Source organism: Oncorhynchus keta, chromosome 32 (genome assembly GCF_023373465.1).
Source record: "Oncorhynchus keta strain PuntledgeMale-10-30-2019 chromosome 32, Oket_V2, whole genome shotgun sequence".
Lineage (NCBI taxonomy): Eukaryota > Metazoa > Chordata > Actinopteri > Salmoniformes > Salmonidae > Oncorhynchus > Oncorhynchus keta.
In genome coordinates, this window is record NC_068452.1 from 33,206,688 (window position 1) to 33,230,360 (window position 23,673).

The 23,673-nt window shown below is 43.5% G+C and overlaps 1 protein-coding gene and 1 pseudogene across 2 annotated transcripts in view; both read right to left on the reverse strand.

Moving 5' to 3' along the window:
• Positions 1 to 934: 934 nt before the first annotated feature.
• On the reverse strand, positions 935 to 13,673 carry LOC127914424 (uncharacterized; annotated as a pseudogene).
• Positions 13,674 to 16,591: 2,918 nt separating this feature from the next.
• The window catches only part of LOC118372899 (serine/threonine-protein phosphatase alpha-2 isoform-like), a 40,874-nt gene continuing 33,792 nt past the window's right edge, over positions 16,592 to 23,673 (reverse strand). For both annotated transcript variants that reach the window (XM_035758931.2, XM_035758932.2), the window contains exons 3-8: positions 19,562 to 19,693; positions 19,062 to 19,292; positions 18,856 to 18,960; positions 18,350 to 18,573; positions 17,322 to 17,456; positions 16,592 to 17,136 (exon numbers count right to left, since the gene is read on the reverse strand). In XM_035758931.2, coding sequence (XP_035614824.1) covers positions 17,020 to 17,136; positions 17,322 to 17,456; positions 18,350 to 18,573; positions 18,856 to 18,960; positions 19,062 to 19,292; positions 19,562 to 19,693 — 944 coding nt within the window. In that variant the 3' untranslated portion in view covers positions 16,592 to 17,019. The remainder of the gene's footprint in view (positions 17,137 to 17,321; positions 17,457 to 18,349; positions 18,574 to 18,855; positions 18,961 to 19,061; positions 19,293 to 19,561; positions 19,694 to 23,673) is intronic.

Here is a 23,673-nt window from a genome sequence, read left to right on the forward strand (position 1 = left end):
CACACACTTGCAAGTCTATGTACTTAGAGAAACAGAGAGCAGATCCAATAAAACTGTACATTTTAGAGCTCGTAGACAGTACTTAAACCGACTGGAATCAAAGCCCTACTGCCCAAAAACACAGAAACATGATAGACACACTTGTTTTAAAACTTAAAAACACATTTTTATGTCAAAGTAATCATGTTGTAGAATGTGCAAACGGTTTGTGTAGGCCTATCTTCCTGACATGTCAACTTCAGAGAACAACTCATTCAACTATGTTATAGTACAATAAGAAGGCCTCCACATACTACTAACTAGAGGGTTCAATATGCCCACCTTGAGGCTAACCTCTGCTATGACAGACTATGAAAGGACGTCATGCCAGAAAAGCATTATGGAGATCTATTCACTACATATTTTCCTCTTGCAAATCACTGGACACATAAGATGGTTGTATTCACAAAATAAATAGAAGTAAAACTGTTAAGCATAAGCATTACTCGATCCACGCAGATGTCAATAAAACCTCTGAGACATTCATATCATAACAGTATCCAAGAGAGGGATTAGAACAAACACCAGTAACCATTAAACAAACATAATGATAGGTAGATTGCTGTAAATTGCTGTTTAAAAAAAAACATCAGGGCAGAGATATGCTCCTCATGAACAATTCTGTACAATAATGTTGATATATTACAAGCTGCATCAAAGTCAGATGAGAAGAACAGGTATAAATCAGTCTGTATACTGGAGGTCCAGATCCACTAGCCCATCAGTAACCACTAGCCTCAGTCTTTTGGGCTTACGGTCTGAGACCGGGGTACTCAAGGAGTGGGATGATGTGGGAGCATGGTGGGATGTTGGTGGGTGGTCTATGGGCTGGCACTGCGGTTGTGTGTCCCTCTTGCAGTGGTCATCCTGGCCTTTAAGCCCTGAAAAGCCCCCACAGAGAAAGATGGTGAGTGTGAGAGTTGGGGTCCACATGGCTCCAGAACCAGCCTCCCTGGGTGCCCGAAGGCTCCATGAGGCAGCGGTACGTATAGTTGGTGGGCGGTGACCCTGGGTAATCTCCCAGGCCCATGGTGACTGAGTGGTCACCAGTAAAGTTGACCACATAAGGTGGACCTTGGTGTCCATAAGAGTAGGAGAAGGAGGAGGAGGGGGCTGCTGTTTGTTTGCTGGTGTCTGTGATCCAGAGGGAGAGCTGTGTGCTACTTGGGGGCTATTGTGCTGAGACATAGAGGAGAGAGCGAGGTGGAAAAGGTCAAGTCTGAGGAATCGTAACACAGTTTGTCAGGTGACGCCGATGTGGCATAGGAAGAGTGAGGGTTCTGGGAGTGCACAGCACCACAGGGCTTGTCCTGATTCAAACGTTTGCCATGAGAACCATAACTCTGAGGTGCTTGGCTGGGGAAAAAGAAAGGCCTTGGGAGAGTGGAGAAGTTTTTGCTGCCAAAGCTGGTTTCAGTGTATTGAGGTTTGTCAGAGGGAGGCTTCTCCAAAGCTGTCGTTGTACTTTTACTGGATGTCTGGAAATAATCTGGATGGACTTTGTCATTGGGAACATTTGACTTGATGGAGTAGTTTGATGCATTGAGACGAACTGGATCTTTTCCTGAAATGATGCTATAACTGGGCATGCTACCTTTATGGCCGCCAGTGCTAAAACCTGAACATTTGTTACTCTGGTGGACCTTGTCAGTGTCACTGTACCTAGATTTGGCAATATGAGGTTTGGCCGCAATTTTAGGGTTGCCAGCGACAATATTAACTTTAGAAGGGGCACTATTCAAATTCTGACTTGGTTTCCCTCCTTGAAACTTAAGCACACTCTGGATCACACTGGAGCTTTTGTCATACGTGTTGCGAAAAGCATCTCCTACATTAGGATTGAATTGTGAGCTAAACTTGTTAGAAACCACTTGAGGTGAATGGACAGACTTGACTGAGTAATTCTGGGGCCCAGTTTTGAAGGAACTTGGCACTGGCTGAGAGGTGGAAAATGATTGAGATTTGTTGGAAGAGCTCATCAGGTGGAAGGGACCCGGAGTTTTGACTTGAGGCTGGACCTTAGAAAAGTTGGAATGAGCAGAACTAGTCTTAGTACCATTCGTGCTCTGATGGTGAACATTGACTGGTGTATTGTGGGAATGGGAACCGATGGATGGAGTATTTGTATTAAACATGAATGATTCTTTCTGAGAGTAGTGGGTTTTGGCTGCTGAAGATAAGGCCTGTGTCTTAGAATCTTCTTTTGACAATTTCATCCCAGGATTTTTCATCAAAAAACGATCCATGAAAGTCCCCTCAGCGCTGCTCAGGGGTGTAAAACAAAAATTTGCATTGAGCTGTCCTCGGTCTTTGGAAGTATCCTTAACTCCACAATCCAAAGGGAGAGACTCATTTTTGGAGCACACAAGACCATTAAGAAATTGCTGATCCTCTGCATTGAAGATACTTCCTGGGCTTGGAGGGCCAAGGTATGGGGTTTCTGGGTTCCAAGCATCCGATGGGCTATGAGAGAGGGGACTACTAAAGGGCCCGCTGGGTGGATCCATTGGACAGAGGTCTATTGGAGAGGTTTGGAGGATGTTCTGTGGATGATAGAACCCTTCAAGATTGAGACACTGGAAGTCGAGGAGATCTTCACAGCAATTAGCAAAGCTGGATTCTGTAGAAAGCATCCTTTCTGGAAAACTGAACGGTGGAGACTGAGACTGGGATGGAATCTTTGAGGTGGAAGCAGTGTAATCAGAAGGTATGTTTTTTTCTAAGGATTGTGACTGACATAACCCTTCTGAGAGTTTAGAAAGACTATTGTCTATCTGGAGCAGGTTATGACTAAGACAAGAAGTTCCCATCTCTCCAGTTGCAACCTTACGAGCAGTCTCTGTTTTCTGCCTTTCTTTCCGTCCCCTTCCCCTTCCCCTTCCTCCCCTATTAGTGATTTTTGGCATAGCCCTATCATTCATTGTTTCAGGAGCATAGGCCATCACATCAGAACCCACAGGTTGGGGTGAGTTAAGGGTCAAGGGTGAGAGAGATAAAGTGAGGGGGGGAGGTTCTTTTTTCAGAAGAACAGCAGAGGAATCTTTTAAAGTGTTGCACTTGATTGCACTGTTGAGTTTCTGGCAGGTGGGAGGTTGAGAAGGGCACTCTTCTTTTGGCTTAACGCATGTCATTTCCTTCTTCTCTTTTTCAGACTCTGCTTCAATCTGCTCCAACACCTGGCTGTCCACCTCCCATACACCCTGTATTTTTCTCCGCAGTTTGATCCGTGGCAAGGGTTGGTCTTCATCCTTTACTTTGTGTTCATGCAGTGTCCCACTGTCAACCAAAGTACTCTCTATTCCAATACAAGTATCCTTCACTTGTTCTCTGTCTTCAGCCAAGGATGGAATATCTTTCTCTTTTTCACAGATTCTAACAGGACTTGGTGTGACTTGATAGTCACATTGCAGTCCCCCCACTCCGACAGACATACCCTCACTAGAAATTGTATGGCTCTTTTCTCCTGGCAGTTGCTTTACTCCATAAATAACCTCGTCTAGCACCTCATTTATCTCTACCTCGCTGAGCTCCCCCTGTTCCTTTTTTTTCTCTTTCGAGTCTACAGCTACAACCTCACTCTGCCTGTTCATCAAAATGGGACCTCTATCTTTCAAACGCCCCAATCTGTCTCGTCTAACTTTACGTCTCTTCCAAAATCGTACATCATGAGTCTCCTTCCCATCTGCCTGGGCACCCTTCTCCATTTCTAAGTTTAAGATTGACACAGAATCTAAAATGGCCCTATAAGGCTCCAATTGTTGTGATTCAATAGACTTTTCTGCTTCAATAATCAAATCCTCTCCTCCTGCAGGTCTGTCCAACTCCCACACTTTGCCCCTCTTTCTCTTAAAACGAATTTTGAAGTTGAGGCTCTGCCCTTTCCCGTTCTCTTCCTTGCATGTTTGTGAGGTGAGTGAATTCAGTAACTCAGTATGTGATTCTGGCTTCTTCTCTCCTTCTTTTACATGTTCTTTTTCAGAATCCAGTGAGATTTCACCATGTCCTGCTTTGTGTTTGTTCTCATCAGATTCATTCTCCAGTACCTCTGAGTCGCGGGTCCCTCTTTTATACTTTCCTGCACTCCTCCGTGGCCGGTCTTGTTCCAGTTGATTGACTCTGGGACGCAGCATTCTGGGCGTTGCATTTTGTTTTGCTGTCCTCTTGAAGGTCTGTGTCCGAGATTGGACCCCAAACTCTGAAACGGTAGACTTAGGGTCACTATTAGACCGCAACCCACCTCTACCGCTGTCCTCCAACATTTTGATAGCTTTGGTTTCTCTTCCTGAACACAGAGTAAGATTCTGCCTCAGCTCTGTGGAGGGTTTGAGGTCCTTGGAGGATGGCTCTGACACAGGAGAGTTGATGCTCTGTTCAGAGTCAGTCTCCACCGAATTACGGAACATCCGTTTCTTCAGAGGAATGTTGGCCTGGGTGTGTGTCTGAAGATATTCTGAAGAAGGAGGGGGAGACTTGGAAAGCCTATCTTTCGCTGGGATTAAATCATCATTACTTTGTGGCGAGTGAATATGCAAGTCTTGACCTGGACCCTCAAGTTTCATCTTATTAGCCCTTCCTTTCCCCCGTTTGGAAGTTATCCCACTTTGTGTTGTTGCATGAGGCAAACTATTTGTCTGTGCATCAGATAATATTTGTTCCCTAACCTCTTTCCCTCCATCCTTATTTGCCTCTCTGCCATCTTCCATTTGCTTGTGATTGGAGGAAATTAGATCTTTCTTTCCTGTGTTCCCACTTCCTGAGCCCCCAGCCTTCTGATCCCACTCTTTTCTTAGAATATCAGAAAGCAGAACCCTCACCTGTTTGATGACAACACCCTTCTTGTCCATAGTTATACTACTCCCCATTTCAGACACCCTCTCATTCTTACCTCCATCCTTTCTGACAATGCTGTCACAACTTTTGCTATTTTGTCCTCCTGCTTTTCCATTACTCTGTTCTTCTGCATCATTTCGCCCTCTAAGCACCCTCTTATCACAGCCAACAACTTGAGATTGTACACTTTTACTATTTAGTTTTGCCCCTCTATCAATGTCTTTTACACTCCCCCTATGCCCCTTCCCAGCCACACTAACCTCCCCCCCCCCACCAGCAGCTTCTATTTCAATGACCTTCTCACCTGCACCTTTCTCACCATGTAATAAATCGACCTTCACCACTGCAGTCTGTTCCCTTCCTACATCAACTTTGTTAATCTTAGCCTTGAAATACATTTCCCTCACCCCTTTCTTACCTTCAGCGTCTAACAACTCCCTGCCTGCTTCCTCCATGGACTTCTGCTGGGACCTGGACACTCTGGTGTCTGCCTCTCCTCCCTGTGTAGCTGATCTAGCCATCTGTTCTGCTTGCACTGGTACGCTGCTCTCTCTTCTCACAATGCCCTTTCCCTCCAATCCTGGACAGGCCCTTTCTTCTGCTACACTTCCCGGCACAGACACTCTTATCAAGCTAACTGTGACTTGCTTCAGTCCTGACATTACCGGAACATGGTCAAGTGAGGGGGAAGAGAGGGAAATGGTGTTAGGGGTGGTAGTGACAAGGGGAGTACTAATGGGTTTCTGGTGATTCCCAGGCTTCTTGGCTTTGACCAAAGCACTTTGGCAAACTTCAACTCTTTTACCAGAGGGTTTGCTCGCCACAAGTGTCCCGTCAGTCCCCGATTCTCCAATGGTTTTGATTTCCACTTTCAGATCCACTGGTTTCTGATCTGCATCCTGAGCCTTGCTGCCTTTGGGCCCGCCTCCACCAGTGTATGTTCTGTTGCTGATGTATGCCACATCATTGTTGTTACCGCTGGTGTTATTTTCGATGGTTATGCAATTGGTTCCATTAATATCTTTGATAACATTGTGCGTGCCATCTTTTCCACTACAGCTATCCATGTGTTTCTGAGGACTTGCGCTGTTGCTTTTTCTGCAAATGGGTTTGGTGAGTTCAATGCGCTTGCAAATGATTTTGTTGTTCTTCTTGGCTCTGGAAACAGACTGGCGTGTGTGACAGTTTCTGATCATGCTCCTTGTTCTGGAAGAGATCCTTGTCTGGACAGATACTTTTTCCACCACTCGAAGGGGCTTTCCACCCAGTATCTGTCCAGCATTCTGTTGAGAAGACAAGGAAGGGTGAAGAGTGAAAGGCTTCAGGTTTAACTCACAAGTATTGCTGCTCTTCTCTTTTTTGTCATTCTCTTTGGTTGTACAGCAGAGAGCAGCTTGTTCCTTCCTCCACTTGTCTTTTGTCTCCACATGTTCAAGCTGGTGCAGTAAGGACCTCTCTTTGCTGGTGGGGTCCTTGCAGCTCAACAAGAAGTTGAACGTGTGGCGCCGTACTCGGACCCGAAGGTCCCTCAACACCACCTCTGATAGGGATGGCATTATCAGCTGTTGCTGCTTCATTCCCGATATCCTCCTTTGCCCCTCCTGTTTCAACCTTTTGGTCTTCCTGCTCATCATCAGAGCATTTCTCTTCATCTGCTGGGTAAATGAATTCCTTGAAGGGATAGCTGAGACAGGAAGACAAAGAACTAAGAAATTCAGGCAAAACCAATAGCAAAACAAATAAATGCATACCGCACCTAACATTACATTCTAGTTGCATACTGTCACTAACGGTCTTATCTGCAATACATTTATCAATAAAGACAGTTTATTGCTCAATGACCAATACGTAGTACCACTTGTATCTTCATAGAATGAGAATTTCAGGCATTGTTAAAAGACATGAACCTCATTAGCTTAACGTTTGAAACGAAAGACACAAACTTACCTGAATTTGAAAATGTAAATGTAGGCCGAAATGTAGGAGGACAGGGTGCTTTCCCTCTGTTAAGACGAAGGTCTGTGTCTCTGAGGCGGTACTTCTGTCCAGACAGGTCATTAAAGTCATCACAACCAGGCTGCCTCTCTCTGTGTCGGAAGTGACCCTCTCCTTTTCTAAATAATAAAGAAATAGGATAATATTACACGTCATTATTTAGTACCAGTCAAAAGTTGACACACATTCAAGGGTTTTCTACATTGTAGAATAATAGTGGAGACATCAACACTATGAAATAACACATATGGAATCATATAGTAAGCCAAAAAAAGTGTTAAATAAAAATATATTTGAGATTCTTCAAATAGCCACTCTTTGCCTTGATGACAGCTTTGCACACTCCTGGCATTCTCTCAACCAGCTTCATGAGGTAGTCACCTGGAATGCATTTCAATGAACAGGTGTGCCTTGTTAAAAGTTCATTTGTAGAATTTCCTTTCCTTCTTAAGGCGTTTGAGCCAATCAGTTGTGTTGTGACAAGGTAGGGGTAGTATACAGAAGATAGCCTTATTTGGTAAAAGACCAAATCCATATTATTGCAAGAACAGCTCAAATAAGCAAAGAGAAACAACAGTCCATCATTACTTTAGGACATGAAGGTCAGTCAATGCGGAGGATGTATGAAACTGGCTCTCATGAGGACCGCCACAGGAATGGAAGACCCAGAATTACCTCTGCTGCAGAGGATACGTTTATTAGAGTTACCAGCCTCAGATTGCAGCCCAAATAAGTAACAGACTCATTTCAACATCCACTGTTCAGAGGAGACTGCATGAATCAGGCCTTCATGGTCAAATTGCTGCAAAGAAAGCACTACTAAAAGACACCAATAAGAAGATGGGGACACCAATAAGAAGATGGGGCTTGCTTGGGACAAGAAACACGAGCAATGAACATTAAACCAGTAAAAATGTGTCCTTTGGTCTGGAGTCCAAATTTGAGAGTTTTGGTTCCAACCACTGTGTCTTTGTGAGACGTGGTGTGGGTGAACAGATGATATCCGCATGTGTATTTTCCACCGTAAAATCATGGAGGAAAAGGTGTTATGGTGATTTGCTGGTGACACGGTCAGTGATTTATTTAGAATTCAAGGCACACTGCAGTGATATGCCATCCCATCTGGTTTGGGCTTAGTGGTACTATCATTTGTTTTTCAACAGGACCATAACCCAAAACACCTCCAGGCTGTGTAAGGGCTATTTTACCAAGAAGGAGAGTGATGGAGAGTGATGGAGATGACCTGGCCTCCACAAACCCCCAACTTCAACCCAATTAAGATTGTGAAGGAAAAGCAGCTAACAAGTGCGCAGCATAAGTGGAAACTCCTTCAAGACGGTTGGAAAAGCATTCCAGGTGAAGCTGGTTGAGAGAATGCCAAGAGTGTGCAAAGCTGTTATCAAGGCAAAGGCTGGCAACTTTGAAGAATCTAAAATATCTATTTTTTATCTGTTTAACAATGTATAATGTAGAAAATAGTATGTATGTATGTATGTATGTATGTATCATGTATGTATGTATGTCTTCTGTTAAGCTGGTCATTGAGACAGTAAACCACCTCCTCACAGGTGCAGCATTCACACATTTCATTGTCTTCAAAGCTGCTCTTCATAGTAACAGGTGATCTCCTCCCCAGGTGCGATGGGCCTCACCACTTTAACACAGCCTCCCATTCTTATCACCAGGAACAAACTGGAGAGAAGGTGGAGGTGAGAAAAACAAAGGTGACATCACTAGCCCTGGGGATGTAACATAAACAGCAAAACCATAATAGTACAAACAAAAAGACACAGACTGAAGAGGATATGCAATAATCATGTACTCTTTGCTTACTTCTATAAAAAGGGAACAATGCTTAACAGAAACAAACACAGAGAGTGATTAAAAATATAGAAGAGTAACATGACTAATAATATATAACATTGTTGATTACCTTACAGTTTGGTCTGCAGTCTTCACCCAGGAAACAGAAACAAACGTATGGTTACAATACAGATATAACAACTTAAAAACACTGGAAATTGTGCCATGCGTCTGTATAATAAAAGTATTGACCATTAGCAAATCCTGTGAAGCTCTGCTGTAGGGGAGCACATTAAATAACAGGATTAGATTAGTGCATTTGATTTGATCACTCTAGATCTAATGTATGACTTGTTAGGATTGCCTAATTAAGATAAATCCCATAAGCAAATGCTCTGTCTGTGTGTTCTGTGATAGTGTATGGACAGTGGGTTTCTGTTTTTGTGTGTACAGTGCCTGTACAGTGCCTGTACAGTGTGGCAGACAGTAACTGGGGTTGAATCTTGAAAAACTCACCGTGGTTGATGAAAGCCGTGGTTGATGAAGCAGGCCCAGAAGCAGAAGTTGTGCACAGCGCTTACGGAAGTAGGGGTACACATCACACTAAAGTCATTCACCCCTGTCTCTCAAGAGGGAACTAACACTGTCTGCTGGACTCAGCTCGGCTATACAACCCAATAGAGACCTCCATCCGCTCACCTACAAACCTGCAGCATTCAGCGTCACAGTTAAACATGATATATAAAAACACAGACAAGATTTATCTAATCTGCAGAGTTACACATGACTATTGAATGCAACTGTTAAAATAAGTTGATCCTTACCAGTGCTTGGTAGAGGTTATCTTTGCTCCGTTGGTTTCTGGAAGAGTATCGTCACATGACTCAATCTGGACACCACTATCCAACAGGAAGGCACAGAGGTAGCGATACACCTGAAGAAATAATAGCTGTCAAGACCATGCATATAGCCAAGCATGTTCATGCACACAATCATGAATACCCACAGAGTGAAAATGGGTCATATTAGCTAACTACCCAAACTAATAAGAAAAATGATACAGAGGCAATAAAATAAATGAACAAATGAAATAAATTACACTGGCTAAAGAAAGGAAGGGGCAATCAAAACATACTTCTAGTGCACACTGATATAACAGGGTTAACTGATCCTGCAAACACACACTTACATGCTGTTTCAGCAGTTCCAGACGGTGTGTTCCCAGTCCAGTGAAGTAGTCACAGGCCCAGTCTCCCACTGTGAGGGCCTCAAAGGTGGCCTGCAAGTCATGTGTGCGTTGGAAACGTAGCAGAGTCTCTTTGAGGTAGCCCCAACGACGGACCTCTGGGGGACTGCAGGGGCGACAAGAATTAGGTGTGTGTGCTGTTCTTCGCATTTGTGAATTAACCATTCCACTTCTCTTTGAAGAACCCTGAAGTTGTGCCTTAACTGCCTGATGAAGACTGATTACTAGACGCATAGAGGAACCATCAAGACCAAGCACAAGAAAAAATGGTACAATGCATACATCTATGGCAAAAAGTGTGTCATTTCACACACACTTTTGTCAAATATAATGTAATGGATAGGTGTAACGAGATTACCTGACGTTCATTTTATGGGTGCTGAACCCCAGCAAGGGGTCCAGCACCAAGCTGGTGGCCAGATCATCCGTCTCACAGCTCCATCCTCATTTTACTGCATCCGTCCATCGCCTCCCACCATCAGCATGCTGAAGGGACAGGGGTCGGGGTCAAGGGACAGGGCGATGTGACTGACAACCACCCACAACTGAGTCAAGTTGCCCTCGTATCCCCATACAAGCTAACGTTGGCCTTTATGTACGGCTTCGATAAACTAGTTCTAGCTCAAACATCAATAAGGTTGTGTTAGAAACTACAAACTGACCAGCTAACTAGCCTTCTGATATTGATGATGTCTAAATTAGCATCATAGCTAGCAGCTAGCTACCGCAGGACAGCATTAAGCTGAAAGTCTAGCTAGTTATCGTCTGACTCAGGCATAAAAGCAAACATGATAAATATAACTTTAGCTATATTGATTTATATAAGTTAGTCTGCAGATATATTTAGCATAACATTACCTGGGAGTATTTGATAACGAAAGCCGTTAGCTAGATTGTATCCGTAGTGGTTGCTAGCTAGCCGCTAGCTGGCTATGTCAGATGTCGAGTCAGCTAACGTTACGTAGCTAGCTGATCCGCCGAAACACAGCAGTTTCTTGGGTTGCCTCGTTGATTCAACGCTGCAAATGTAATCAAATGAGCTAATCAGCTAGTTTCCACAGCAAAACGACTGACCCGAGGGAAGGATTTTTTTGTTTGTTGAAATGTTTGTTATTCTCGTATCGTTGGGCGAACAACCACTGAGGTATGCGAGTAGCACTGCTACAGTGAAACCGAACTAGGGCCATATCCGTTGTTTTTCATTGGCTAGTGCCAAGGTCAATTTTACGCCAGTTACGAAATCTCTCACAGGCCATTTGTCAATAGGGAGAGGATGTTCTTCAGTTCTAGTAATACTGTTGGTTGTATGGTCATAGTAGGTTGGGTTTCAGTTGCTTGAATGGTCAGTCGTTATTTATAAATCAGTTTAACTTTCACGTTACACAAATGTATAACCCTCTCAAAAAAAACAACACCGTTACATCGACAGAATCCATGGGTAAAGGTCTCAGCCATCTACTACATTGGTGCAGAAGTGGTCCTTCATGGTCTTGGGGAAGTGTGCCCTTACACACACGCACATGCTGGGGTCTTTGCACCGGACACCGAGGGATAACCCATCAGTGGAAGCTTGTAACTACCCAGGCTTGAGATAATCATTGTATATCGAGCCCATTCCAACGACACTGAAGTTGGGACAGTTCTCCAGACCTTGATTAAGCCTATACGCTTGCTTAAATACAAAGCCAATATTACGATGTTAGCCTTAAAATGAATTTACACAGACAGACCAATTTTGATATTTCTTCCTACCAATGAGTCACTTTGAAATGTGATTGTCATAAAAGACCAATAGAAAAAAAAAAATACACTTAGGCTGCCGTAGCAATAGAACACTTAACAAATGTCTAGATTGAAGCCAGAAAACTGGAATCACTGAGGATTGATCCAGTGCCCCACCCCTATGAAAATATTAAATTTTATGGCACCACTGAATAAGGAAGACATGTAATCCCCCTATACCAGCAAGGGCCTAATTTTGGCCCCAGGTGGTACCCACTACAATCACAGATCACATTTTACTTAGCCAGACATTTACATTTCAAAGGAAATAATGTCACTGGAATTCACAATAGTGCTCACTAAAAAGCAAGGAGACAGTTTCACATGATTGAAGACAGCCAAATTGGAGCTGCAATTTATCACAATGCGCTGTCGTACAACAGGGATAATGTCATGTGCACGGGTAGAGGACAATGGAGTGTCATGTCAAGCCCTCACTGACAGCAGCTTGTGTCACACGTCTTGCCCTCCTTGCACACGCAACCAGAGGCGCACTTGCTGCATCCAGTCGGGCAGCAGGAACAACAACCTGGAGGAATGATAGGAGAGATTAGTCCTGATAATTGACCATGACTGGTTTTCCAACAAGACCTGTGGCTGCTATATAATAGGCCTGAAGGCATTTTATCTGGGCTAAAAGTTCAGCTGAATGTTACAGACATGCCACTAGTGGCAGCATCTGGAGTTTGACTGTGGATATTCCATTTTAAAATGATTTGACATTGCACTAACTGCTTACAATGTAAGGAAAGATGTGCAACTTTGTAATTTCAGGTGAATGATTCCTTTAAAGCAGGGTTTCCAAACTTGCATCTTGGGCCCATGTTTAGATTATTGCCCAAGCACTACACAGCTGATTCAAATAATCAAAGCTTGATGAGTTGATTATTCCGCTGTGTAGTGTTTGGGCAAAAATCAAAGTGTGCACCCAAGGGGGGCCAGGACCGAGTTTGGGAACCCATGCTTTAAAGGGACACTAGGGAAGTCAATTTCGCTCTTAAGGTCTTAATGGTGGGTAGCGCGTTGACAATGGGCGGATTTGATTATGCCGAGCAGCGGGGCACAGCCTATGACCCTTGATGAACGGGCAAAGTGGTGAGGGAGGAACCGGTTGGCAAATCGAACGGTCATTAATCTGCACCGCACCGAATTTCCAAACTAGTTTTCATAGGGAAAGTTTAGAGAAATTACTATTGCACGTGAAGGCAATCCTACTCATTATTCCTCGCGCATAATTGCGTCACTTTTCCGGGCACCTGGCTAACGCCCAAACGAACCAAATGTTTCGCACGCCTACCCGGGCCCAATTTGATCGAATCCTCTCATTAGTTTGGGATGTTCAGTCTGTCGAAGACGTGGATAACAATTGTTCACAACTAAACTGTTAAAAAAAAAAGCAAACTGGTTACAGCCATTTTCTTTCCAGGCCGTAATTGTAGTAGAACTTGTTCTCAAATTGACAAATAAAATAAATAAAAAAATAAGTTCGACATGTACCCATTGATTCTTTAATAATTTAACTTAAAGCATAATGCGCTTAGTTTTGCTGTCGTATGCCTATTCCATCAGAACACAATATAAAATGATTAAAGATATTGGAAAATAAACACAAGCTCATTTAATGGATAGTCAAGTCCTTACATCCAATAGCGCAGTCCAAGGTGTACATTACTCCAGCTCCATCAGTTAGCCTCGCTTTGCTTCGACAGATTGCACTTTATAGATCACATACACATATTTAGCAGAAGTTATTGCGGGTGAAACAATTCTTGTTCCGAGCTCAAACAGATCGACACATGCACTTACTTTTCTTGGCACATCCGCAGTTTGTAGACTTGCAGAGTCCACCGCAACTGCAGCGTCCAGCTATAAACAAAACAAGTCAACTACTAAATTAATAAGAGTCACCTGATTTGCAACTATATAACAATCCATTGTACCCGTTCAGGTCAATTCGGAATTTAGAGGTGAATTCCATTAGGCAAACTTACTTTTTTGAGCAATTACAAGGATCCATTTTAGGGTTGAATTATATTTAGCCCAAACACCATCAAGTCTGACCCGACTCCGTTCCAGTGGCGCTTTGTCTGCTATTGATTTGATATTTGGTTCAGCTGTTTTATATGATCGGAATTGATAGGACAATGTGCAAAATATAAATGTGCATTCGTGCTCCGCCTAGTTCTCCCGATAATACAATTTTACTATAAATTATTTCCTATAGATGCATTCGTTGTATACACTAGATGGCGCCCATTTAAAATGTAATCTCAAACATACAATATGGGTAATTCAACATTAGTGGCCTGTTGCGTCAATTTATCTTACATTATACACAAAAACCATGGCTCATTTAAAGTTCTATTATGGAATATTGGCCGTGTCTTGAGACAAAATGGTCCACTTTTATGGACAGTATTATTGTCCAAAATGTACTTTCTAGACAGAAGGGGGCTAACCTCCCCACACCCAAAAAGTTTATATTGCACATCATGCATACGAACCATACAGCCAACACTGAGCAAAACATCCATATTGTATCATCTTTAAGACAAAAACAGACAAAGTACAAATTCACTATTTTTATTTTCTACCCGGTAACAGACAGGATTTTGTGATTGGTTGGAAAACAAATTACATAAAAATAAAACATCATTTTATTTTTATTTAACGTTTTTGATTCATTTATATTTGAGCTTTTTCTAGCCTGGGGCGCGTTCAGCAGGACTTAACGTTGTGATACGTTCGGATAGAAATAGGCTATGTAGAACAAACACCTCTGACACGAATACATCAGCTCTATTCATGGCATTTCTATCTGCAACGTTCGACAACTGAACGTGGCCTTGTATTGCCCCCAGAGACAGTGCATTATGAAAAACGTCCCTGATTGGTTAAAATAAAATAAAACGTTTTACATTATCACAATATCTATATTGCCCTATTCCTTCAAATAAAGTTCAAAGAAATAAGATTGATATTGATATCGATAGTTACAGTAGATTGTTGGTGATGTCTTAATGAGTTTAGCAAATTAATGATCTGACCAACATTACAAGCAGAATGTTTACCCTGCTATGAACAGAGTAGGGTCGGGTAAACTGGAAGTTGTGAAGTATCATTCTGGACAGCAATACTAAGTAAGACCTGCAATGATCCCCAAAACAATTTATCTTCAAGTTCGGCATTGTTTCTACCCTACTGCCCCAAAGCATGTAAGCAAAGCTGGTTTCAAAATGCATTTTTTTTTACAAAATTGCAGATGGTCTACATTAAAGCTCTGAATCATTGTCTTAAAGCCTTGTCAGAAAACAAGCCATTGACAATTCCGAAAACTTGAAACTCCTGCCCTGTTATTTTATCCTTAAAAACGTTTCCAACCCAAATGTTCTCTAATATTACAGCTCTTTTAAAAACAAGCGTATTACCTTTCCATGTAACATGTGTATATCAAGCATTCAATATCCTAACATCTAAAAGCAAATAACACTTCCTCTGGTCAATAGATCATAACACGTCATTAAAACCAACACTCCTTGGTCTCACAATATGATCAATTTTCTTTATAATCTACAAAGGCAAAAAACCTTGAGCCATGTGCTCTTTAAAAAACATACTGCCGCCTATGCACCATGAATGCACTCAGCACTGTTGGGGCGCATTGAATGTACAGTACTCCTGATCCCGTCTTCAGTGAGATGACGCAATGGTGAGTGTTGTATGAAATGCACCACCTAGTGGAGAGGAGAGCACTGGAAGCAGATATGAGCTAGCGACTAAAATGTGAGAAAGAACCCAGCACAGGAAATGAGCATTAATGTTGTCTGGCAAATTGTTACACATATTTAAATATAAAAGAGAAGAGAAAAACATGAGCTGAGTAAGGGGTGGGGGGGACAGATGCAAAGTGGGGTGAGAATTGAGGTATGACATTCTTTGACTACTCAGAACACAGAGGGAAACTGCTGAGCAAAATGGGAGCAAGAATATGGAAGATGAGAGAGGGGTGAGAACCAGAGAGATGGATATTGACCGTGTTTAAAGGATAGGGGCAAGGAGAACACATTTTAAGGGGATGATAGAAAATTGCTAAGCAAAAGCCCCCAAAATGCTGTACAGGAAATGGGTATTTCTTGGAGCCAACAACTCATGCCAACATCCACCCTGAACAAACAAAGCTTTCGATACCGTTCCGACAAGAGCAAGTGGGAATGACAAGGGGGTAGAGCAGAGGTGTCAAACTCATTGCATGAAGGGCCGAATGTAACTAGGCAAGTCGGTTAAGAACAAATTCTTTACAATGACGTCCTACCCCGGCCAAACACTAACCCGGACGACACTGGGCCAATTGTGCGCCGCCTATGGGACTCCCACTCACGGCTGGTTGTGATACAGCCTGGAATCAAACCAGGGACTGTAGTGACTCTTCCAGCATTGAGATGCAGTGCCTTACACCCGCTGCGCCACTCAGGGTCCCTGAAATTCATTACTATTTAGTGACCTTAATTCATCCACCAAGTACAAGGGTGGAGCAAAAACCATGGAAACGCAAACCTTTGTGGAATGAGTTCGACATGGGGGTTAGAGGAATTTAATATATAAACAAATCACAAATCAATGGTGAGGTGAACATAGTGAACAGTGTGATGGGATATTTTAAATAAATGGTTCTTTATTAAACATCGGCTTCAAATAAACTAAAACTCAAGATTCAACCTTTTTTTTTTTATGTCTACAAAAAAAAAAAAAACAGAAAAAGCAAAACTATTTCACATCCATGATTGAGTTAAATCATTGGTTTTTGGGAGAGAATTTTTTTACGTGTCCGCTTCTTGATCTTTGTGAATCCATAAACTAAAAGGGTCCATCTGCACATATCCACCTGTGCTCTGTGTGTGGTGTGCGCCGTTGTTACCATTTGACCATGCAGATTGACCCCATTGACCCACACACACACACCTCTCAAACAGAATGTACAAAAGCTTGTGTTGAGCATCAAAACAGTGCAGGGCCCTAACAAACAGTAAAGGCTCCTTTCCCCTCCTCCCCCTCAGGTGTGCATTTACATCACTGAAAGGAAGGACCAATTTCATCTACAAAGTGACAGGAGAACAGAGCAGGGGAAAGGAAGGACATACAAACAATACAATAAACCTCTCTTTCAGACACACGGACATACATACACTCAAACAGCTAAAAACAGTATCAGAGAAAAAGAGGACCGAACCCTAGGTACTGTCTGCTTTGTTGCTGTTTGATGATGAGGGGAAAAGTAGGGCAAAAGAGTGGGGGGGCTTGGTTCAGGGAGGGGGGTCCAGTGGGTGTTATTTCTTGGCCTTCCCGCCTTTGGCGGAATTCCGTGGCGGGGTGACGGGGCGTCCAGATCCCATTCCTCCACCTCCACCATAAGAGTAGAGCTTCTTATCCGCTGGCTTGAGAATCTGAGGAATAGAGAGGCTTTCTTTAGACAGCTATAAATATACATATACTCCTACAGACCGAACACTGAAGCACGTAACAGGTAAGACAGGGGACATCAGAGCTTAAAAATCTAGACTGACGGACAGGAACAGCCAGACTGAAGGAGAGAGAAAAGGGGCAGAGAGAAAAGCAGAAGAGTACACACCTGAAAGGAACACATGAGGGTCTCATCCACACTCATCATGGCACCGGCATTATCAAACTCTCCACAGTAGTTAGGGGCAGAGAACAGAGTAACAAGCTGTCTCTTTGCAAAGAACTCGTAACCGTCTTCTACCACCTGAGGACAGGAATGAAAGAGGTAAGAACGCAATGAAAAATAAACAGGAAAAATACCAGGAGTGGATAACCAACAACTGCAGGGCCATCAGTACATTTCAAACAGAGGAGTTACCATCTTAAATGAACAACCTCCATTGCCAGTAAAAACACAAAATGACACGCTTTAAAGATGGGATCCGCATCGGTGGAAACAGAGCCACTGTTCACCCCAGCACCTTTGTTGTTGTTTGTGTTGTGAAACGGAGTCGTCGTCTTTGGCAGCATGGACCAAAACAATTCCAGTACATATTCTTCTGTTCTATCCCGCGTGCAATTTCTGCTCTTTTGCACACCAATATCTCTACCTGTACATGATCATCTGATCATTTATCACTCCAGTGTTAATCTGCAATATTGTAATTATTCCCCTACCTCCTCATGCCTTTTGCACACATTGTATATAGACTCCCCTTTTTTTTCTACTGTGTTATTGACTTGTTAATTGTTTACTCCATGTGTAACTCTGTTGTCTGTTCACACTGCTATGCTTTATCTTGGCCAGGTCGCAGTTGCAAATGAGAACTTGTTCTCAACTAGCATACCTGGTTAAATAAAGGTGAAATAAATCAATAAAAAATGTCAGAGGGGAAAATAGGGTTTGTTGTTTACAACTTCTTTGTTGTTGTAATATCCCAAACAGACGTGGCAGTGTCACCAATTAAAGATTCCAGCTTTAAAAAAAGTGCTTCAATATTTCATGTAGTGATCTTTGATCATCTGATTTCCCTGATTAATTACAAGATCCCTCTATTCTTCCAAACCTACCATTGGTCTGACAGTGTCCAGCTAAATACTCTCTTCCCAGCCCCTAACCCCCATCCAAAACTCTAAACCACTGAGCTAAGCCATTACCTGATGTGCCCTGCATATAAGGTCCATGTCGTGTTTGTGCAGAAATTTGGCCACCACGTCTGCCCCGAATGTGAAAGAGACCCCGCGGTCGTTCTCGCCCCAGCCCAGGACATCTTTGTCTGGGTCGGCCCACAGCAGGTCACACAGCAGGCCCTGGTCAGGCACATCTGTGGGTCGCATCACTCTGCGCACCTGCTCCATGGACTGGAGGTCTGGAGAGAGGCCTGGACAGAACATAGCACACAGAAACATTACATCACCATACAAATGAATGCTGAATGCCATGATACTGTCTTCTACCACCAAGAACAATAAGATCTGAAATCACACCTTGATAACTACCACCTCTTATCAAACGTATAGTGTAAACACTTGAGTCATCTTCCACCACAAACACTTAAGGGGAGTGGTTAATCCAAACGATCATGGGGCCACCAAGTGCGTATTGATAAGGCACACAGTGGAAAGACCCACACACACAGACCATGCAAGCATACACCACCCACCTCCATGGCAGCAGAAGATCTTCTCATCTACAATGGCAGCCACGGGTAAACAGTTGAAGCAGTCTGTGAACGTCTTCCACAGCTTGATGTTATACCGTCTCTTACCTAAAGAGGAGCAAGGGGCATTACTAAATGGTTAATACTCTGTGTGTGTTCCGGTCTCCTGCTGTTAAGCATGTGTTCCAGCTTCTCGTCTCGGCACTTACACTCGTCATAAAAGCCGTAGATACGGTTAATGGAGGCACACTCGTGGTTGCCGCGCAGCAAGAAGAAGTTCTCTGGGTATTTGACCTTGTAGGCCAGAAGCAAGCAGATGGTCTCCAGGGACTGCTTCCCTCGGTCCACGTAGTCCCCTAGGAACAGGTAGTTGCTCTCCGGGGGGAAACCTCCGTACTCAAACAGCCGCAGCAGGTCGTAGTACTGACCGTGGACGTCACCTGCAGGGGGCAGCACAGAGGTGGCCAGTCAGTCACTACCACACCCTCCCTGACTACATTAGATCTGTGTGTGTATACAGGCCGTTGGACTGAGATAGCAAAGGCAATTAGAGATTAGAATTCTACAGTAAATCAGACAATCAGTTGTGTTATGAAACCTGGGAGCTTTCACTATCAGTTGTGTCAGAGATGCGCAGCTGCTTTGCTACACTGACATTAATTACTATGAAACCAATTTTAGCCATAATAACTTATCCAATATGACTCACCGCAGATCTTGAGTGGTGCCTCAAGCTCGAGCAGGATTGGCTGGCTGAGGAAGATTTCGCGAGACTTGAGGCAAAGGCCACGGATCTCGTTCTCTGTCAGCTGAACGTTTTTGCCTGGCCGAGAGCCCTTAACTGGAGGGGAGAGAAAGACAGAGCAAACAGAGTGAGGACTGACGTTGCGCTTATTGGAACAAACATGCTAGGCCAAGACCATGGAAACAACACATACACAAATAGCACAGCCACAGATCTAACACACAGCACACCAGAGCAGAGAAACCAATCAATATCACGGGCCCCGCTGACAGCACAACCCTGAGCATACTGCAGAGCCAAGGTGAATCTCCTCACACAGCACAAGCCAGGAGGATGAACTATTTGATGTGAGAATCTCAAGGTTACAGAGCGTGAAACCTAAATGAAAAGGGTGTTGGGGTCTTTGTTTCTGAGCACTCAAGGCTAGGGGATGATGTGTTGAACTGAGTACCAGCAGAAGGTACAGGCCTGGCTATGTGTGAACAAATGTGTGCAGTGTGCAACCAGCCCCAGAAGCATGTATTAACACACCACCTGCCCGTCTGCTGATGTAACCAGGACAGAGAGGCTGCAACGGAAAGGGCATACGCAGCTTAATCTCACACTGTACGACTCAAACAGACCAAATACACTGCCCTTAAAATCAAAGTAGGCCTAAATCACACTAATAAACATATCATTCATGGCCAACTTCAGAGCTCTCTGGTTACAAGTACACCGCATGCAGTCTGGTAGCATAGAGCCTGTGAACTGACAGCAAACGTTGTTAGGCTGCCTCTGACCACACGGCAGAGCTAAGCAGGCTAGTAGTAGCAGGTTGGCAGTGAGCAGGATGGTCTGAGATGTGGTCAGGTCACAGGACACATGCACAGTGCTGAGCTGAGCATCTTCCGTGAGGCAGGCTGTCCCCCAACTCTGCTCTGGAGATCAAGAATCTTTACATGTTTGTTGGAGTACAGTAGCTAGTTATGACATTCAATACATATTCTACCAGGAAAACCCACCTCCCAGTTGTGTTATGTCCATCACAGAGGCAAATCCACAGTGTAACTGATATGATAAGTGTTCAATGATCAACAGACAGGTGATCAGCTCTACTGGAGCCAAATTGGTCAAATGTTTAATGCAGTTATCGCACCATTGTAACCCTGGAGCAGGGAATACTCTTAAGTATGTTGGCATGATTTGCAGGGCAGCTTGAGGCTTTTGTGGCGCTGCAGGTCAAGTACAGGTTTTAATATGATCAGCTGGATGAGGCTTCTACTTCAATCTCAATACTCCTTCCAAAAACTAGACCTTCACTATAGCTGCAAGTGATCACTACAACAGCACATCTATAGTCAAACAAATACAACAGTAGGACTGTAGCTATTCAGAAATCCTGTTTGCATGACAAGCTCCAGGCAAGGATATAACGGAGCATGTAGGGGTGTATTCCAGTGACTCATGATGTACGCACTGTGCAAGAATGCGCATCAGGGTTGTTTGTAAGTTACAGAATCAATTCCACCTCCTTTCCTGCACGTTCTGCTGTCTTCCCTGGGTGCAGGTCTAATGCCAGCTATAAAAACCATCACAGGAGAACTAGGCAATGACAAACAAGCATCAACAGAAAACCTTCTAATATTCAACCATAGACACTTGTTGTGCTCTATCATGCACCTGGTATTGTAATTGCTGAAGATAAATGGGTTAGACACACATAAGAGAGCAGAACAATAAAATAGCCTGAAACCCTTCAGTGACATTCTGCTTTACAAGCTGGGTGCAGACAGTGTTCTTTACAAAAACACACACCGGGGTTAATTGAACACTTGTCAAAACTCTGACAGCTCAAACTGAACGTTGCTGACCTTGCCAAATAGCAAACTAGACGAGGACATGCAGTTATCACACAACACAATGCCACAGATGTCTCAAGTTGAGGGAGCATGCAATTGGTAATACTGACTGCAGGAATGGCCACCAGAGCTGTTGCAAGAGAATGTCATGTTAATTTCTCCACCATAAGCCGCCTCCAACGTTGTTTTAGAAAAATTGAGAGGCCAGTTGGACGTACTGACAACTGCTTACCATGTTGTGTAGGCGAGCAGTTTGCTGATGTCAACGTTATGGTATGGGCTGGTATTTGGTACGAACAACAAACAATTGCATTTTATCGATAGCAATTTGAATCCAGAGAAACCGTGACAAGATCGTAAGGCTCATTGTCGTGTCATTCATCCACCAACATCACCTCATGTTCCAGCATGATAATGGACGGCCCATGACGCAAGGATCTGTACACAATTCCTGGAAGCTGAAAATGTCCCAGTTCTTCCACGACCTGCATACTCACCCAGCAAGCATGTTTGGGATGCTCTAGATCGACGTGTGTGACAGTGTTCCAGTTCCCACTAATATCCAGTAACTTCACACAGACATTGAAGAGGAGTGGGACAACATTCGGCTTGGGGATTCGAACCAGCAACCTTTCAGTTACTGGCCCAACGCTCTAACCACTAAACTACCTGCCTCCCAACTCTATGCGAAGGAGATGTGTCACACAAGATACTGACTGGTTTTCTGATCCATGCCCCTACCTTTTTTGTAAGGTATTTGTGACCAACAGATGCATGTGTATTCCTAGTCATGTGAAATCCATAGATTAGGACCCAATGAATGTATTTCAATTGATTGATTTCCTTATTTGAACTGTAACTCAGTAAAATCTTAGAAATTGTTACATGTTGCATTTATATTTTTGTTCAGTGTAGTGCTTTCACAAAAATATATTCTGCCCTAATAAAATCACAGGCAGTGGGAGAGGGGCACACATATTTGTTCTGAAAACGGAGGATGGAAACGGACGAGGACTTCCAGGTAGGACCTCAGCAATAGATCTAAATGAGCAGTGTCATGTTAGGGCAGCAACACAGGCCAAGGCCCTAAAGAGTGAAATGTGGGTATAAATAGGGTAGTGCTGCTTGTCACTTTAAACCTGGATTAGGGTCGGCTAAGCCATGACAGAGCTTACTCTAAAGTTAGCCACATGGCCAATGGCAACAGTGAGCTTAGAGAAGGGGCGTGGGGGATGGGGAGGGGGTCAGACAAAGGGCTTTCCGCTTTGCTGGTCACGGGATAGAAAATTTAAAAAAGTTGGACAAGCACAATAGGAAAGCCTTTGGGAATCAACAGTTGGCTGGCTTCAGATTCCCCTCCTGATATGTCCATGGCTGATATGGACATCCTCAGATGGTGACAGGAGGTGGTAGTAGCGGCATGGACTGACCGTTCAGATGTACAGGTCAGGAGGCTGATGGTTAATCCCATTGAAACTAGTCACACCGTCACCACATTTAACTGATTTGCAAACATTGTCACCAGGCTGGCCCATGTGTTACGGTGTACATGGTGCAGCTAAAGGTTGATGGTAGTCAGTCACCATTCTCTGACAAACAAGTGATTAAACAACCAGAAGGCAGTTACCTTGGTCTGTCTCTACATCATAGAAATACAGCAGGATTGGATGGACAAAAAGACACAGGTGATGGTTTATGGACTGGCCAAGACTTCAAAACTAATTTAGAAAATGCCATACATGACATGTTAGGCTAATTATGACAACTCTCACAACAGAGGCAAACACTCTGCCTTGTAAATGAGTTGCCACACCGCAAGAGAAAAAAAGGTCTGCTATATACTGCCAGTACAACTGTTTTTAAATATTTTACTGAACTTGTCAGACAACCTTATCATGGACAGAGTAGAACACAGTTTCCACAACACTTCCACCCATCAAGAGCCGCAGTCAAAAGGGGCTAGGGCTGAGAGATATCTCATTCAGTTGAATGTGCATTTTAGCGAGAAATTCCAAACACATGCATCTTAAGAAAAAAGTTCTCCCATTTTTATGAGCGTTTATGTCTGCTTGTCTTTTTACTCCAGTGCTGTGTGCACCTTCCCATTCACACACACCTAGCCCCTCCCTCACAACAACAAAGTTGATAGATTACTTCTTTCTCTATGACAACAAGCCGTTTCAACTGGCTATTTGCATTTGAGGTTTGGTACAACAGAATCATTCATATGGACAC